This window comes from Myxocyprinus asiaticus, chromosome 28, assembly GCF_019703515.2.
Source record: "Myxocyprinus asiaticus isolate MX2 ecotype Aquarium Trade chromosome 28, UBuf_Myxa_2, whole genome shotgun sequence".
Lineage (NCBI taxonomy): Eukaryota > Metazoa > Chordata > Actinopteri > Cypriniformes > Catostomidae > Myxocyprinus > Myxocyprinus asiaticus.
Window position 1 is genome coordinate 20,695,227 of NC_059371.1, and position 18,325 is coordinate 20,713,551.

At 37.8% G+C, this 18,325-nt stretch overlaps 1 protein-coding gene across 2 annotated transcripts; it reads left to right on the forward strand.

Moving 5' to 3' along the window:
- The first annotated feature begins 461 nt into the window (after positions 1–461).
- Positions 462–16,175, forward strand: LOC127419475 (immunoglobulin superfamily member 21-like). Of its 2 annotated transcripts, none has more exons than XM_051660891.1 (10): positions 462–695; positions 5,194–5,306; positions 6,735–6,856; positions 6,983–7,101; positions 7,871–7,986; positions 8,142–8,622; positions 12,934–13,034; positions 13,557–13,749; positions 15,247–15,285; positions 15,380–16,175. In XM_051660891.1, the coding sequence occupies exons 1-10, from the start codon at positions 638–640 to the stop codon at positions 15,454–15,456; spliced, it is 1,419 nt and encodes a 472-aa protein (XP_051516851.1). In that variant the 5' UTR covers positions 462–637; the 3' UTR covers positions 15,457–16,175. The 2 variants fall into 2 exon arrangements, with proteins under 2 accessions (XP_051516851.1, XP_051516852.1); XM_051660892.1 differs by lacking the exon at positions 462–695 and adding an exon at positions 4,903–5,019.
- The last annotated feature ends 2,150 nt before the right edge of the window (positions 16,176–18,325 follow it).

Here is an 18,325-nt window from a genome sequence, read left to right on the forward strand (position 1 = left end):
CATCAACATTTCAGTTAGAATCTATCTTCAATTATATAGTTGACCCATGTCTAAATGTATACAAGTATGGTTGTATTGTGTTCTCTTGTTTACCCAACAGCTGTGGCAAAAATAGGACAACACTGGAATAATCTGGGGGGAATAATCAGTGCACCTTTAAGATGGTTTTGAGCTAGGTGTTTCAAACCAACATTCAAAAGTACTACTAGATAAAACACATTCGAGTAAACTGACTTTTGCCTAAAAACCTTACAGGTATAAAACATTACAGAGATATAGCTCTTGAGACAGCTTCCCCCTGTGACAACTAGCCCCGGTCTCTCTTAACTGAGAGTGCATATGAGTGCCAGTGAGAGTTAATGACAGCGCGCGCTCAAGGGAGGTAGCGCGCACGCGCACGAGAGAGAATGAATTCATTCAGATCTGTTGCTTTGATAATCTCCGCCGACTGAACCCACAGCGATGCTGCTGCTGCTGCTCCGCCGTTAGAAGAACACGATGAAAACTTACCGAGAGAATTGCGACGAGTTCCCCAATATTTCTACTTTGTACGGAGGATGATATATACCATAACATTATAATGGAATACTGACATTACCGCGCTTTTGTCTGATATTAAAATTAGAAAATAAAAGAGATGAGTATTATCACTTTATCTTTGCTCCTGTGTGCTGATCTCCTGGATTTCGTCATTGGTAAGTTTTACTTTAATTTCTGTTTGTCGTCATGTATATGAGCACTCTCAGGGACAGCAGTCTGAGCCAGTCACCTGTATGCAGATTAACAGCTGTTTATAGAACTGAGAATATGCGTAGAAAATAGCTTTAAATATGATTAATTCATTTATGCATTTTCTGTAAGACAAGAGACACTTCAGTTACCAACTGCACTAACACTTTGCCCTCAATTCATTTATGTATTAACTTTATACTTCAAAGATTTTAGTATCTAGTCCAAACCACCTAAGGCACATCTTCATCATTTGCTCCTGTCTTTATGCAAGCACAAACTAGTCTTCAATAAACTACACTATCCTGCATGTCCCTGTTCTATTTTTACAACCATCAGGAGTATTGGAATGCTGTACTGTAAATAGTTTGCATGGATTCTGAGTTGAAGTGGCTTGCCTCCTAAACTAAGTACAGTTGTCTAATGATTGCAAGTTCATTGCAAAACAATAAAGCAATAATACAGTATAGAGCAAACAAATGTATGATACTATGTAATGTACTGTGCTTTTCTTTGTGTTTGTGGGTGTGTAGAGTTTTTTTTTTTCTCTTTCACTAATGTCTATACATGCATAGAGAGATTTCAGTGGTCAGATCATATTAGAAGTACACAGGCATTGTGAAAGTGGCACGTTTATTAGCACTATTTCTTTATATAACATAAATGTGGTATACACCTGTAACAGGGTAAATGGAAAGGAGGATGCGAGAACTGGCTTAACGATATAAATAATGATTTAATGAAGACAGACAGACAGACAGACAGACAGACAGACAGACAGACAGACAGACAGACAGACAGACAGACAGACAGACAGACAGACAGAGGTGTCCGTAACTCTCTCTCTCTGCCGCACTGCCGTCTCCAGTCGGCCTTTATCCCTCTCGGGCTAATCAGCCCAATTAGGGGCCGGGTGTGCGGAATCACGACCCGGCCCCGCCCTCCGCCTTGCCACATTCCAGCCCCCTTCTCTTAGGCCGGGGAGGCACCGGCATGACGTACATCCCCCCAACCTTTCCCTTGCGCCCCGTCTGCCGGCAGGTCATCCCCGTCTACCTGGATCAGGGGAGAGGACAAGGGGAGGGAAACAAAAAAAAAAAAAAAAAGGTGGCACCTACACGCCGTAACGGCGATTGTGCCAAATTAACAAAACATTTATAAAGATAGGGAAAAGGCCAACATGGAGCGGCAGTAGGAGAGAGAGAAAAATAATAATTTACTTGCCGGTTTTCCGATACGCCGTTGTCCGGTCCTCGGCCACTCTTCCACCCTCTAGTGGACGACAGCCGCGCCTCCCCAGGTGGATCGGAGGTAGTCCTCCGGCCCCTGGCGGATGGAACGCCCCGCCGTGTTTTTGATGGACGGTAGGGGTCTCCCCCTCCCCTGGCAGCGGTAACCGCTCCAGGCGATTGTTTGGGAGCCCCTCCTCCCCTCGCGGTTGGCGGCCGTTCCTCCGCTTCCAGGCGGCTGGGTTCCTCCGTCCTCCGGCGGATGGCCACGGCTGCTCCGTTGGGGTGGATGGTAGCGGCGAGAACTCTACTACGGCGCATCCCTCCTCCTTCCCGGATTTCGGCACCAGTGTAACACACCAATGGAAAGCAGGAGGCGAGAACTATTCGGGCGATTATTGCAACGATTAATCATTAGCTCTAAACCGACTATTCAGCTTGTGCCCTGACATAAAATGTTGTATTAAACCTGCTTACTAACAATAAAGAGGACAAAATCATCTTTTAAAAATATCTCTAAATGACATTCACTGAATTAAAGGGAAAAAATACTTTTTATTATGTTTAATTCAGTAAAAATTTCACTACAAAAAAATCCTATTGTTATCAAGTGTATTTGTCTTTTTTTCCATTTAAAATTGTCTAAAAATGCTTAAAACAAGATACATTTACTTGAGAAGCAACATATAAGATATTTAGATTTGCTTTTAGAGAATGTATCTTAAATATAAGTGTATTTTGTATATAAGTGTATTTTTTCACTAAGTTATACTTCTGCGAGTGCAGTTAAGACAAAATATACTTATATTCAAGATCTATTCTCTAAAAGCAAGTCTAAATACCTTATATGCTGCTTCTCAGGTGAATGCATCTTTTCTTAAAGGATTTTTAGATATTTTAAAATATTTGTATTTTTAATATTAAATTCAACATTCTCAGATAAAAAAATAAAAAAAATTCTTCTGCAGTATAGCTGCTAAAGTAAATGTACGATGTTTTAAAGGAGTTTTAGATATTTATATTGGAAAACAAGCCAAAACAAAAACAAATCAAAAATGTCTTTTGTTGCAGTGTATAATGGGGTGAAGACTACCCTCTCTCACCTTTCTGTTCACTTCAATCCATCTTTAACTCACAAAAAACAAACTCTCTCTTATTAATAAAGCTGCGTTTTGCCAACTTTCTTCACGATAAGAAATGCACAGTGACATATATTATGATTCAGTAAGTTGCCATCACGTTATAATCTAGCTGCATTAAGTGTGCGCTTGAGGGATGAACATCCCCACGACTGTGTGCATCAGCCGGGTGCAGTTACAGTCTCTCCCCCTTAGATCGGGACATTCGTGCAACTCATAGAAGAGGCGCTGACCACACAGAGAAATGCCAGTTTTGGAGTTTGTAGTTATTTACATGATCTGCTTCTGTATTATTTGAACTTTAATAAAGCTATAACGCATTAAATATAACTGCATTAAAGATGTAACGCAGGGGTGTTTCCTTTAAAGACATCTCGACACGCAAGTTTTGCTTCAGCGGAGCGTCAGCTCCAGCTCCATTTATTCCACAACGAGAGTGCTTCTGTATTTACTTATTTTGTATTTTTGCATTATAATTCCCTCATATTTTGTGATCTACATCACCTGAAGCTGTTTGGAAAGTTTAGAGTGCATCTGGACTGTGAGATGTGTAATTCTTCCTCTCCTCAGTCAGGTGCGAACTGCAGTGCTGCTCTTATGTTACGTTAAGATCAAACGACTATTCGACAACGAAAATTTTTGTCGACAATTTTTTATTGTCGACGTTGTCGATAACGTCGACTAATCGTTTCAGCCCTAGTGAAAAAGTGACATCATTGTATTACACTGGGGTAAATTAAGCCATTATAAATATTTATAGCAGTTTGGGACAAAGGCCATTGCCCAATAGTCAGCATTGTTTAACTGACGTTATCATGTAACTCAGGTAACTCCTTGGGAGGTTTCGTAATTGTTTGAATTATGCATCATGGCTTGATCTTTAACTTGATTCTTCATAGATACAGGGTTCCCACGGTCATGGAAAACCTGGAAATATCAAGAAATATTACAATTACGATTTCCAGGCCTGGAAAACAAAACAGAATTAATTAAACCTTAACTTAAGTCATGGAAATCTCTAAAGTGAATATACATTTTTAGTTATGCTTGGCTCTAAAATATGTTATTGACTAGAAAGTGCTTATTTTTTTAGTGTAATCTGAATTAAATGATTAAAAAAAAATTGTAATAGTAAAAAGTAATCATGACTGACTGGAAAAATCATGACAAAGTCATGGAAATTCATTAGTCAAAAAGTTTTGGAACCCTGTAGATAACACAAATGGTGGCCTTTCTTCTTAGCCCACACAGAATTTTGTATTACAAAATAACCTTTGATATGCTTTCACCAGTGTGTGATTACATAATCAAATAAATCACAGAATACATCTAAGTGACCCAAATAATCCCAGCACATCACCTTTGAAATGCCTTTGAAACGCTCCCTGCCAAGTCTGTCATTTGACCAATGATTGATTTTTCATGATTTCCAAGATTATTGCGGTCTATGAAATGTGCTTATGTTGTCCGGGACTGTCATAAACCCTGTATTTCAAAAATACACGTTCTCCACATAAGCTTAAAGTATACTCTGTGGTAATTTCTCAGTAAATGATGGCATGAAGAGCTAAGTGCCTGAGGGTCACAGGACAACCCACTGCCCTGCACTGCATGTGGGGCGGCCTGCAGAATCACTTGGTTGATGGGGAAAAAATGCCATGGATTAGGCAAAGAAGAAAAAACAGAAAACATAATCCATTTGCTGACGTCACAATTAAAAAGCCAATACGGCGGAGCAGCGGGATTTTGTAGGTCAGTGAATTTGTGACAGATTATAGGCCGATTGCCTCCCACACTGATGCCTGCTCGGTACATGGTGACTGTTTCAATGGAATTGCAGTACTCAGCAAGACATGGCTGCTGTCATTTGTTGTTCTGAATACAGAGGGATTTGATTCAACAGTGTTTCCTGTCAGATGCTGGTAAAATTTCAGGTTCTTCAAAGCAATGTTTCACTAGCTTATGACTTAGAGTAATGGTCTTAGAAATGAGGAGAGCATAGTAATGCTGGTAATTTGCACGAGATTGTAAGGGAGGGCTGTACAATTTGAGTATCCAATAAAGCATTCTGGAAGTGATTTTGCTCTTTTTTCCAGGTTATTTAACAGTCACTATTGAGCCTCTCCCTCCTGTGGTTATGGGGGACACAGTGACTTTGAAGTGCAATTTCAGGACTGATGGCAACCTTAGAGAGATAGTGTGGTTTCGGGTAAGTGGGCTCAGAGCTTTGCATCTTCGCATGCTGCGCCTTGTTTATCGGGATCCTGTAAATATAGATCATTTGTTATCCGTATACTAGTTTTGTGTTGTCAAACTTTTTCCTTGTTGCTTTTTTTTTTTTTTTTGTCAAACTGACGCGAGAACAGAAGCTGTCAAAAATATGAAAATAAATTCAGGATTAAGAGTGCATGGCTCAGTCATTTTAGGACAAGCTATTTTTATCTTGTTGTCACACAGAGGCATGAGTATGTCAGGCCTGATGAGCCACCAGATACAACATTTAATTTAACACATTATCAGAATGCCAAACAATTTCCATAAAACCAATTTATGTCACATCATGTTCATTGTAATGTTATGCACGTGTTCATTTGATTACTTATTTGAGGAAATTATAAATGATCAGCTTTACTTCTTCTCTACCCCTCTACAAGAATTCGCACAAAAGTTCCATACTAATATAATCAACCCCTCATGTCATAGACCGTTGGGTTTCAAATGCTTTTGCTTAAGGACCAAGATTTTGCATACATCAAACGGCGACCCAACACAGTACCAAAATTGTTTATAGTAAAAAAAAAGTAACAAATTGGTCCGTAAAATCAACTGTGAAATTTGATAAATATTACCATTAACTGCATAAGCCCAACAATATGCCAAACATTTTTAACATGACATAGAATCAGGGTCAGAAATTAACCAGGGCTTAGGGCAAAAATGCCTCTGTAATGCATTGCTCTGATCTTATGTTACCTAAAATTTGACATATTCTATTCTATTCTATTCTGTTCTATTCTATTCTATTCTAGGCCTATCATAAAGGTTAAAAATGCCCTTAAAAATATATGGGTAAAAATTGCTCCTTAATAGAAACGTTTTCAGACACTGCCTTGGCTGAATATGAAAACTGAGAATTTGTAAATGGATAATCAGCAGCAGAAGTGACATTTACACATGATTCATGTGCCTAACACATGAAACAAATTCTGGGTCAAATATAGCATTTGTATTAGCCATATAACCAAGAGACAGTTGACTTTGTGCCAAAATACTGTTTGATTGGACTCTCCTCTCTGTTTAAAGTTGTTTAGCCTTTTTATTTTGCTATAACTGTGCCTATCTATGCAAAGCTGTATGATCTGATTTTGTTATTTGTATTTAGCATTGTTTTCCCTACTATTCTCAGCTCAATCAGAACAGACCTGCAACCTTTTTTGGGTCACAACCCACAAGTTGAGAACTACTGTCATAGTTGGCAGTTAATATATTTATTAATTTTCAAAATATCTTAGGTGATATACAGGACACATTATGACAAAACATCAAACATTCAATCAGAAAACATCATCATAATTGTATGAATTATTTCTTTCAACTCAGTTAAGTGCATGGTTGTATATTGTCATTGTTTTTGCAGGTGACGGAGGGTGGTACCTCAAAACAGAAAATTTTTACCTATGATGCCATGTACAACACCAATTTTTCTCACATGGAGGATTTCCGCAGAAGAGAGGACCTTGTTTACCAGTCTACTGTCAGGTGATAGTTATATCCAGAGGAGTTCACCTTATGGTGGATATTATCTGGCTTTTCTCTCAGCACACGCCATGCTGTTTTTATGGCTGCTGTTATGTGTTTAGACAGATTGTTCCTCAATGTTCCCAGGCTTCCTGAGGTTCAAATGGAAGATGATGGACCTTATGAATGTCACGTGGGAATTTATGACAGGGCATCTAGAGAGAAGGTGGTCCTGGCATCTGGGAGTATCACACTTAACGTCATGTGTAAGTTCAGGTTTTATATATACACTGCCGGTCAGTTGTGAGGTGTTTGAATACATTTTAAAGTTACTATAAATGCACACATGTGAACGTGCATACTAAAGTAAAATTCCAAAAAATTGCAATGTTACTTGGCAACTGCAAACAGTTAGGATTATGAACTTATATTACTTGGTGGAAGAATTGTACAATAAATGTAACTATTTTTTGAACATTGGTGTCTTTTATCATATTGCAGTTGCTACCGCTTTACAAAAGTTTTGCATTGTGTCTAAGAACACCCCTAAACTGTGGTAAAATTACTGTAATGCAAAGCCTGTGCTTAATAGCTTACTGCTTTCATTCCAAACACGTCCCTGGTATGTTTTTTTTAGTTGTTGTTTGATTTTGTTTTTTTGTCTGTACATGTACACACATGCCCATAAAATCTGTGAATAGTCAGGAGGGCACTGAGACAAATTCCCTCTGCTCACACTGGTAAATTAATCTAAAGGATGTAATATGCCATGACATGTGAGTGAGATATAAGTGAGAGTTCACTTATTAACTTTTCCATTGTGAAATAGATCTTGCTTAACTAATGCACTTGTTTGCTTATAAAGTGAAAGCTCATTATATGAGGATCCTTTGGTCTGAGACATAAATGTGCCCTTGAGGGGAAGATAGTAATAATCGCTGTGAATGCTGCGCTATCATCTCTCCATATCCCTTTGAAATGCTGCAGCGAAGCTATACATTTATAATGAGTTTTCATTTTCTTTGTTCTTCGTAGCTCCTCCAAAATCTATATCTGTCATTGCTGCAAATCAGCCAGCTCAATTCAGTCGCTACGAGGCTCAAAACTTCACGCTTGTTTGCATTGTAACTGGAGGAAAACCTACCCCCATGGTTAGTATATTAAAAACACAAGGCCTAATTTAAAACTCTAATAATTCTCTAATGGCAGACATGCGCAAAGCAGAGGTTATATGAATACAGATGAATGTCATTCATTTCGATACCTTAGTTACAGATTTTGTTTTCTGTGTTGTCTCCAAACTCAGGTGTACTTTAAGAGGGATGGAGAACTTATTGAAGTGCATGCTTCCACATCTTCTGAGAAAGTAGAAAGCAGAGGCTTGCTGGCAGCCAAAGATAACCAGCCACTTATCAGCCGAGAACTGGACGAAACAAAAGTGCAGAAGTCCCTGTCTTTCCTTGGCCCTAACAGTGAACCGGTGCGTCTGGATAAGGACAGGCCCCAGCGCAGCTCCACATCTAGAGCCCCTGGTCAGGAGGAACCTAGTCCCACCACTGAGGTCATCCCAGAGACTGTGATCAGTAGAGAATTCCCCCGCTGGGTGCTCAGCTCGAGCCCATTGTACTTTTTCAACCATACTCAGTCTGAACTTCATGATGGTACTATGGAAGTCCAAGCTCTGCTCACCTGGCACCTGAACCCACAACTGGACAATGAGGCTCTGTTCAGCTGTGAAGTCAAGCACCCTGCCCTTTCCATGCCCATGAAGGCAGAAGTTACACTCTGTGAGTGTCAGCTTAGATTCAGTTCTTGCTCATATATATTAAATGTATGTCAGTTTATATGTAAATATTCAGTGGGGTATAAGTTAAATGTATGAGTCCACTTGACAAACTGCTTCAACCCCAATTCCAAAAAAGATTGGACAGTATGGAAAATGCTAATAAAAACAAAAAGTAGTTATTTGTAAATTATATTCACCCTTTGCCATATTGAAAGCTCTACAACAACACATTACATGATGTTTTAGCAAGTGAATTTTTTATTTTTTTTTTGTAGTTGAAAATATATACTCCTTTTCAGTAGCGGTTCTAGCTTGTATGGCGCCCTGGGCGAAACCCGCTTCAACATGCCGCCCTGGGCAACTGCCCATGTTGCCCATGCCTAAATCCGCCACTGCTCATTTCAATTCAGATGATTACAACATGCTCCAGTTGGGACAGTGTAGTGTTTACCACTGTCTAACATCACCATGTCTTCTAATAACACTTATTAAGCGTTTGGGCACTGAAGACACCAGACACAAGTAAGCTGAATTTTCACCCATTCATTCATTATGTAGGTCCTCCGCTGCACAGTTTTATGGGGCCTTCATTGACGTATTTTGCACTTCATAATGCGTCATACATTCTCAATTGGAGACAGGTCAGGACTGCAGGCACCCGCACTCTGCTTACTCAGCCATGCACTTGTAATCCAGGCAGTATGTGGTTTGGCATTGTCATGCTAGAAAATACAGGGACATCCCTGGAATAGAAGGCATCTGGATGGCAGTATATATTGTCCCAAAATATGTACACATTTTTCTGTACACCCCAATACCATGACAGACACTTGCTTTTGGACCTGATGCTGATAACAACTTGGATGGTCCTTTAAAAAAAAAAAAAAAAAAAAAAAACTTTTCTGCTTTCCATCTCAAAATGGACCGAGCCCAGAGAAGTCGGCTGCACTTCCGGACAGTGTTGGTGTATGGCTTCCGCTTTGCATAGTAAAGCCCAAACTTGCATCAGTGTATGCAGTGGCAAATGGTGTTGACTGACAAAGGTTTACAAAGGAAAATGGTGATGTTACACAGTGGTAAACACTTGACTCACTGTCCCAACATTTTTGGAGTGTGTTGAAATCCTCAGTTTTGAAATAAGTGTATATTAAAAAAAAACACACACAAAAAAAAACATCTATAATGTGTTGTTGTAGTGCTTTCAGTATAACACATGGTGAATAGAATTACAAATAATCCTTTTTTTTTTTTTTTTTTTGGAATTTTCAATACTGTCCCAACTTTTTCGGAATTGGTATTATATGAGGGTTGTGGATTTAACACATTCATTTATTGTGATTAATTATACATGTATAAAAACGAATGCGTTAAAAAAATGTAACGCTATTAATCATGCTCCCAGACCCGTATGTAAATTCCGTACTAAAAGTAAGTTTTTTCCTACAATCAGAGCATTTTTGCTTGAAGTACATGTAATTTTGTTTTTACAAGCCGTGTCAACAGGGGGCAGGCCGTGCACCTCATCAAACCTCAAAACAAAACAGACTGACCAACTCCCGATTGGGTTACACTTTACAATAAGGTTCCATTTGTTAACATTAGTTAATGCATTAGGTATCATGAACAAACAATGAACAATATATTTATTCCAGCATTTATTAATCTTTGTTGGTATTAATAAAATTAGAATTGTTCATTGTTAGTTCATAGTGCATTAACTAATGGTAACAAATACTACTGATAAAAAAATGCATTAGTATATGTTGAGGTTAACATTAACCAAGATGATGCTTAAAACGTATTGTTTATCATTAGTTCATGTTAACTAATGTTAACAAATGGAACTAATTGTAAAGTGTTACCCTTGATTGCTGTTGACTATATAGGCTTGTGTAATGATATCGGAATAAAACAAACAATATATTGATTGTAAAGCCACTTTTTGTATTGTCTCATTAATGCTTTACTTGTCTGCCACAATAATGCAATGTATGTCCATCTCAGATATTACAGGTGCATCTCAATAAATTAGAATGTCATGGAAAAGTTCATTTATTTCAGTAATTCAACTCAAATTGTGAAACTCGTGAATTAAATAAATTCAATGCACACAGACTGAAGTAGTTTAAGTCTTTGGTTCTTTTAATTGTGATGATTTTGGCTCACATTTAACAAAAACCCACCAATTCACTATCTCAAAAAATTAGAATATGGTGACATGCCAATCAGCTAATCAACTCAAAACACCTGCAAAGGTTTCCTGAGCCTTCAAAATGGTCTCTCAGTTTGGTTCACTAGGCTACACAATCATGGGGAAGACTGCTGATCTGACAGTTGTCCAGAAGACAATCATTGACACCCTTCACAAGGAGGGTAAGCCACAAACATTCATTGCCAAAGAAGCTGGCTGTTCACAGAGTGCTGTATCCAAGCATGTTAACAGAAAGTTGAGTGGAAGGAAAAAGTGTGGAAGAAAAAGATGCACAACCAACCGAGAGAACCGCAGCCTTATGATTGTCAAGCAAAATTGATTCAAGAATTTGGGTGAACTTCACAAGGAATGGACTAAGGCTGGGGTCAAGGCATCAAGAGCCACCACACACAGACATGTCAAGGAATTTGGCTACAGTTGTCGTATTCCTCTTGTTAAGCCACTCCTGAACCACAGACAACGTCAGAGGCGTCTTACCTGGGCTAAGGAGAAGAAGAACTGGACTGTTGCCCAGTGGTCCAAAGTCCTCTTTTCAGATGAGAGCAAGTTTTGTATTTCATTTGGAAACCAAGGTCCTAGAGTCTGGAGGAAGGGTGGAGAAGCTCATAGCCCAAGTTGCTTGAAGTCCAGTGTTAAGTTTCCACAGTCTGTGATGATTTGGGGTGCAATGTCACCTGCTGGTGTTGGCCCATTGTGTTTTTTGAAAACCAAAGTCACTGCACCCGTTTACCAAGAAATTTTGGAGCACTTCATGCTTCCTTCTGCTGACCAGCTTTTTAAAGATGCTGATTTCATTTTCCAGCAGGATTTGGCACCTGCCCACACTGCCAAAAGCACCAAAAGTTGGTTAAATGACCATGGTGTTGGTGTGATTGACTGGCCAGCAAACTCCCCAGACCTGAACCCCATAGAGAATCTGTGTGGTATTGTCAAGAGGAAAATGAGAAACAAGAGACCAAAAAATGCAGATGAGCTGAAGGCCACTGTCAAAGAAACCTGGGCTTCCATACCACCTCAGCAGTGCCACAAACTGATCACCTCCATGCCACGCCGAATTGAGGCAGTAATTAAAGCAAAAGGAGCCCCTACCAAGTACTGAGTACATATACAGTAAATTAACATACTTTCCAGAAGGCCAACAATTCACTAAAAATGTTTTTTTTAATTGGTCTTATGATGTATTCTAATTTTTTGAGATAGTGAATTGGTGGGTTTTTGTTAAATGTGAGCCAAAATCATCACAATTAAAAGAACCAAAGACTTAAACTACTTCAGTCTGTGTGCACTGAATTTATTTAATACACGAGTTTCACAATTTGAGTTGAATTACTGAAATAAATGAACTTTTCCACGACATTCTAATTTATTGAGATGCACCTGTATATTTATTATATAAATATTACATTTATAATTATTTGTTTATTATGTATTAGTTATGTATTAGTTGTATTTAATTATCTTTATTTGCAGGCCTTTCTTAGCAAATATTTATATATACTATTAATTTGATTAATTAATTAGCAAGTCACATAATTAATTCAATTATAATTCTTAATGGATTGACCTACAAATTATATTATCGACATAACAATTTGAGTGAAATGTTGCATTAAAATTTTACAAGAATTTCAGTATTTCTTAGTATTTAGCATGTCACCCTTTTACTTTAATGACATTATTCTCTTGAGCTGACATGAACTCCACAAGTTTGTGCAAAACTTAATGATCCATGTTATCCCAGCATGATTTGAGAACATTTTAATGAGCAACTTGTGTTTCAATGGAAGCAAGGCATCATGGTCATTTTCACAAATTTGCTTATTTAATTACTGACCTAGAAATAATGCATTAGCTTAAATCTTTTTTTATTAATTTGACATCATAACATTTCTTTGTTTTAGATTTTTCAAAATCTAAAAACTTTCTGTGTATTTCCATGCTTAAATTAAATTTTGAATACCATATTTTCAAAGTGAACTCAGACTTTTTAACCCCACTGTATGTATATTTAAGAATGATGCAATTATGTAATGAAATAATTTAATACCTTGACTCACACTCCTATGACATAAATGACAACCCTTTCTCATTGTTTCCAAGCTGCTCCGAAAGGCCCAAAACTGTCTGTGACACCAAGCAAAGCGAAAGTAGGAGACACAGTCCGCTTCAAAGTGGAAGGATTCCAAATGGGACCCAAAGCGGTACAATCATCAAAGTCAATGTTGCTAAAATATGAAGGGGTGCAGTGACAGTGTGCATATTTGCAGCTTCCAAGTACCAGTGTTTCATATTTTTGTATGAGTAAAATAACTCCAATTTGAATGCATGCCATGCTGTTTCATGGTTTTTGCAAAGCTAATGTTTAACAATTGTAATACACAGAAATATCTTTTAGAAATGTTGTTGAACAAAAATAATTACACTTCTTTTGATGTTTTAAATGTTATTATTACACCTTAAATGCCCTGGAGAGTTTCTTTTGAAGAGTGTTTAAAATTCGCTTTGAGTATAAAATATGTGCAAAAGAATACTGCCAATGGTGTTTAGTAAATGAATATAAAATATTAAGAAGAGGTCCCCCTAGCAACTCATAAATATTTTAGATATGTTTGTGATTTTAATATTTATTCTGCAAGTCAGCCTGGGGATAAAACATCATGTTATGGTTGTTGCTTGATGTTTTTTAAGTGTTTGCATATTTTGGGGTTTTCTGCCTGTTACAGAATGAAGTGTTTCCAGAGCCTCTGTTCACATGGACACGTGTGGGAGGACCACTGCTGGATGGTAGTGAGGAGAGATTTGGGAAAGTACTGGTTCTGGATAGAGTCACATCTGAGCTCAACGGCTCAATGTACCGCTGCACAGTACAAAACCCTTTGGGAACAACCAACACTCACACCCGCCTCATAGTGTTTGGTCAGTACCAGCATCTTCAAAAGCAATTCCAGGTGGCTTGTAGATAACACTCAGATGCCTCATAGTGTTTGGTCTCTACCTAATCGCCTCAACCCACACGCCTCGTAGTCCTGGATCCATATCTGATGCTCATGTCACACAGGGTTTTGTCTGTATCTTGCACTCGCAATCCCAATGTCCACATTTCTCACAGTGTTTTGTTTGTATCCAATGATAAAAAGCCCTATACTGTTCAGTCAATTCATCGCATTTACAGACATTACTGTTAATAATCAGTGGACAAAAAAATAAAAAATTCTGGAGCACTCATGGTGTTTGGTCAATTTAAAGGGGTCATGACATGAGATATACATTTTTTCTTGATCTTTTGTCATATAAGAGGTCATTGTACTATAAAAACATACTGTAAGTTTCAGAACTGAAAACTTCCTTCTCACTGCAAAAAGAGCATTTGTTAAAACCAAGCTGCCAAAACGACTCGTTCTCTACTTCCTCCACATTGTGATGTCACACTGTGGTAGACATTTGCATCTGACCGCCTCCACAACAACACATCAATGCCTACTTTACCTGATCACTTCCATAGCCTACCCAGTATAGGTGAGCAGTGAGATGGCAGGTCAGTCAAGAGCAGAGAGCCAATAACAACAGTGGGTGTTTACTGTCAAGTCTTGAAGTCTTTTTACAGTCTATAGCTCATTTCTGTGTATTTATTGCCCTGAATATTTATTGTCCTAGGTATCTATTGTTCTGTTCTGTGTATTTATGAACTCTGTTGTGTATTGTACTTTATGTAGTCTTGCGTACTGTTCTCTGTTGCACCATGGTCCTTGAGTAACGACATTTTGTTCCAATGTATATAAGCTACATAGAGGAATGACAATAAAAACCCACTTGACTTGACTTGACTAAAGGAAAAGCAGCACCAAAACAGAGAGTTTCTCAGAGGATCAGAATGAGGGTGGAAAATGATCATGTTTTACTAAATATGAGAAAAACTTTATTAATATCATAAGTGAACCTCAAGTCAAATCAACATGTTAAAGGCATGTCATGACCCCTTTAAGAACAAAATGCACATTAAATAACTTGTGACTGAAATGTAGAAAACAACACATGTAAATTCTAATTTGTTACTGGTTCTGTTTAGCTATGTTCTTGCTCATGTTTATTAAATATAGGCTACTGTATAGTATATATCTAGTGGCCCAAAAAATATTTGGACACTTACGTCACACTTAAAAATGTAGGAACGTCTTTTTGCATTAAATAACAAAATATGGCATTGTATTTTAAAGAAATATAGCTCAAACACACATACATACTGTTTAAGATAAAAAATAAAATTAAATAAAAAAAGTGGACACTTTCTGGTTGTTACACTTTGTGAAACATGTCCGTAGTTAATGTGCTGCAATTTTTTCACAATTTTTCTCTTTTACCATCTTTTTTGTTTTGTGCAGTTTAATTTTTTATTCTTTAAATCTATTTGAACAGAAAATCCAAGGATCAAGAAGGAGACTAAACATCTAAACCGTAAGCCCATATCACACAAGATCACAGTATTTTATCTACAATGTCTTGCAATATTCTAGATAACCTCTCACAATGACTGTTCAATGATTTTCAGTTGCTGATTCTAGCAGAGCCATGCTCGGACCCTCACTGATGCTGCAGCTGTTGTCATTGACTTTGGATTTAACATGAGCACTACGGGATCCGCTTTCAATTATAACCCATGATACTCTTGTCAGCTTCTCTGCCATCTCTCTTGCTGTCCAGCAGCTATGCTATAATCCAGAACTGAGATTGCAGCAGAGAAATGTGTGCTCAGAATGAGAGTGCAAAGCTCAACCTACCCCGACCACCCTCATCAAGTGACTACAGTTCAGTTCATTTTGTTCCACACCTGTTTGGACACCATACAGTCACAAATTCATGCTTTGCCTTCATTTTTTACATTGTATTTGTGCGCAGCTGTGTTACAGAAAGGATTAGAGTGTGGTGGAATAGGTTGGCCCACATACAGATAATCCTGGACATACATTACAGCTTTAATCATACTAAACAGCTTATTGTAATGTCATTTCATTAATGTTGTTCCTTAATATAGTCAAGCAGTTGGGTGCAAAGTCGCTCACTGGCTTTCAGAGTTTAATCTGATATTGAAAGATCAAAATAAGCTTCACCTACTACACGTGACCTCTAGATGACAGTGTAGATCTTAAAACCAAACACATATCAAAAACCCCTTTGATTGCTGTGCACTGAGATGTTCCTCAGTTATGTAATGCTTCTACAGCGAAATGTCATTATTTCTACAGAGAAAATGGAATGGCCAATGAACAAGGCGTGCTGCTGCATTTGAAACGGAACAATTAAAGACAAGATTTTGAAATTGCCTCAAGTTTTTTTTTTTTTTTTTTTTTTTTGGAAATTCACGTGAATTGTGACGAAATTGAACTGAACTGTGAATGTTTGCCAATGAAACGTGGGAAAATTGGCGAACGTCGTTTCGTGGTCAACATCCTCATGAGTTAGGTATCCATTTTGAATCCCTGTTTGTATGATTATCAAGTCGAAACGGAACATTAAATCGTTTTCAAAATAATGTCGCATGTTTTTGCCCACAACACCTAAACATGTTTGGAGTGGGTTACTGTTTTCCTAAATAAATTAACACCAGTAATAACAATGCTCATTTGTACAGACGTTGCGCTAATAAGGTTAGATTCAGCGCAACGAATAAAACAGAACGCATGTGTCTCGAGACGCGTTTTTAAAGTGCTTGACACGACGAGGAGCCAATCACACCAAACTCGTTCATGCGCAAAAAGCTAGACGCATAGCCCTTACTCACGCTAGCGCCATCTTTGATTTTTAATAGGAATGAAAACGACGCTGTGAGGGATAGACGTACAGTCTCTTCAATGGACTGTACTGCAGTTTAAAGTGTTTTTGGATCGTTCTGTTGACAAAACATTGATAAAAATATCTTTCTAAGAACAATGACTAGACTAAAAACTCCTGAGCAGAGTAAAAGTAATCCATAAGACTCTGTAGTGGTTAAAGCTATGTCTTCAGAAGCGACATTATAGATCAGGGTGAGAAACAGATCAAGTCCTTTCTGGAGTCTTATGGCTTACTTTTATGCTGCCTTAGTGATTTTTGGAGCTTCAACGTTCTGGTCACCCATTCGCTTGCATTGAATGGACCTACAGAGCTGAGATATTCTTCTAAAAATTTTAGCTTGTGTTCAGCAGAAGAAAGAAAATCTTACATATCTGGGATGGCATGAGGGTGAGTAAATGATGAGAGAATTTTGGGGTGAACTATTCCTTTAAAATATCTTGTGTGTTAAAACAGTTCTGTAATAAGAAAAAAAAAGTCATCAATTACCTTTTTTATTTTGGGGGGAGGTGGAGTCACATTGGGGGGAGGTGGAGTCACATTGGATATCGCCATGGCAACCAGAACCGCCACTAACTCCAGACAATATGAGTTGAGAAAAATCAGATGTGATCGTGGAGCTTTTTATAGCTTTATAACGTGCGTGCCATTGAAGAGACTGTAAGTCTATCCCTCACAGCCTGGTTGTCATTCCCATCAAAGATGGCGCTGTGAATAAGGTCTCCAGAACGCAGATCTTTTTAGTGAGCAAGGGGAATTACTTTCATTTGATGAATTTGCTACTTTGAAAGGGGCAACAGTTTCCTTAAAATACTTTTTTTAATTAAGTTGTTAAAAGTGTTCCATCTAGCTTAAGGTCATTAATTAGAGCACACTTAAGTTATGGGGCTTTGTCTAACCACATTCCCATACATTCAATTAATGGCATTAATATACTAGATAAGAGGTGTAATAATTATTGTATTAGAAATGGTCTTCTCTCAGATCATACGATTATCTCTAGAGTGCGCTCTAAATGTATCCAAACTCAAACATGAGTAAACCATGGATTTCTCTCAACAAACTACTTATCCCAAGTAAAATCAGAGAACTTCACTTCAAAATTGCTCACAATTACTACCCTTGCAACAAATTCTTTCAAAGGAGATTCTTTGAAAATGAATCTCCTTTATTCACTTTTTGTAAATCTGAAGACGAAACGGTTTTACACTTGTTTTTATCATTGTCCCTACTCTGAATCTTTCTGGACAGTGCTTGCTGTATTATTTTTATGTTTTAACAAATTGGTACAGATTACAGAAACTATGATATTTCTTTCAGACATTTATTCAAACGATATTAATTTTGATTATACTTTATTATTGCTTTGTCTTCTGGGTAAATTTCATTTTCACAAAGCCAGAGTTATTCATACTAAACCTAATTTTAGAAGGATTTCTGCTGATGTAAAGTCCCTTTTTGCCTCATTAGAGAAAATGTCTAGACCTCTGAATCCCAAAGCATCTAAAACATATTCTTAAGACTGTCATAAAGAAAATGTAATTCGTATCCGTAATTTGTGCTGTATTATTATGTAATGCATTGTACTTGAATGTGCTTGCACTGTATTTGACTCTGTTGTCCGTATGTCCCCATTGTTTTTGTTTCTGTTTGTTGTCATCTGTTG

Coding starts and splice junctions, on each gene's coding strand:
- LOC127419475 (XM_051660891.1), top strand. CDS start 638: ATGAGTATTATCACTTTATCTTTGCTCCTGTGTGCTGATCTCCTGGAT. Junction 7,102..7,870: donor TATCACACTTAACGTCATGT/GTAAGTTCAGGT, acceptor TGTTCTTCGTAG/CTCCTCCAAAATCTATATCT. Junction 13,750..15,246: donor CACCCGCCTCATAGTGTTTG/GTCAGTACCAGC, acceptor CTATTTGAACAG/AAAATCCAAGGATCAAGAAG.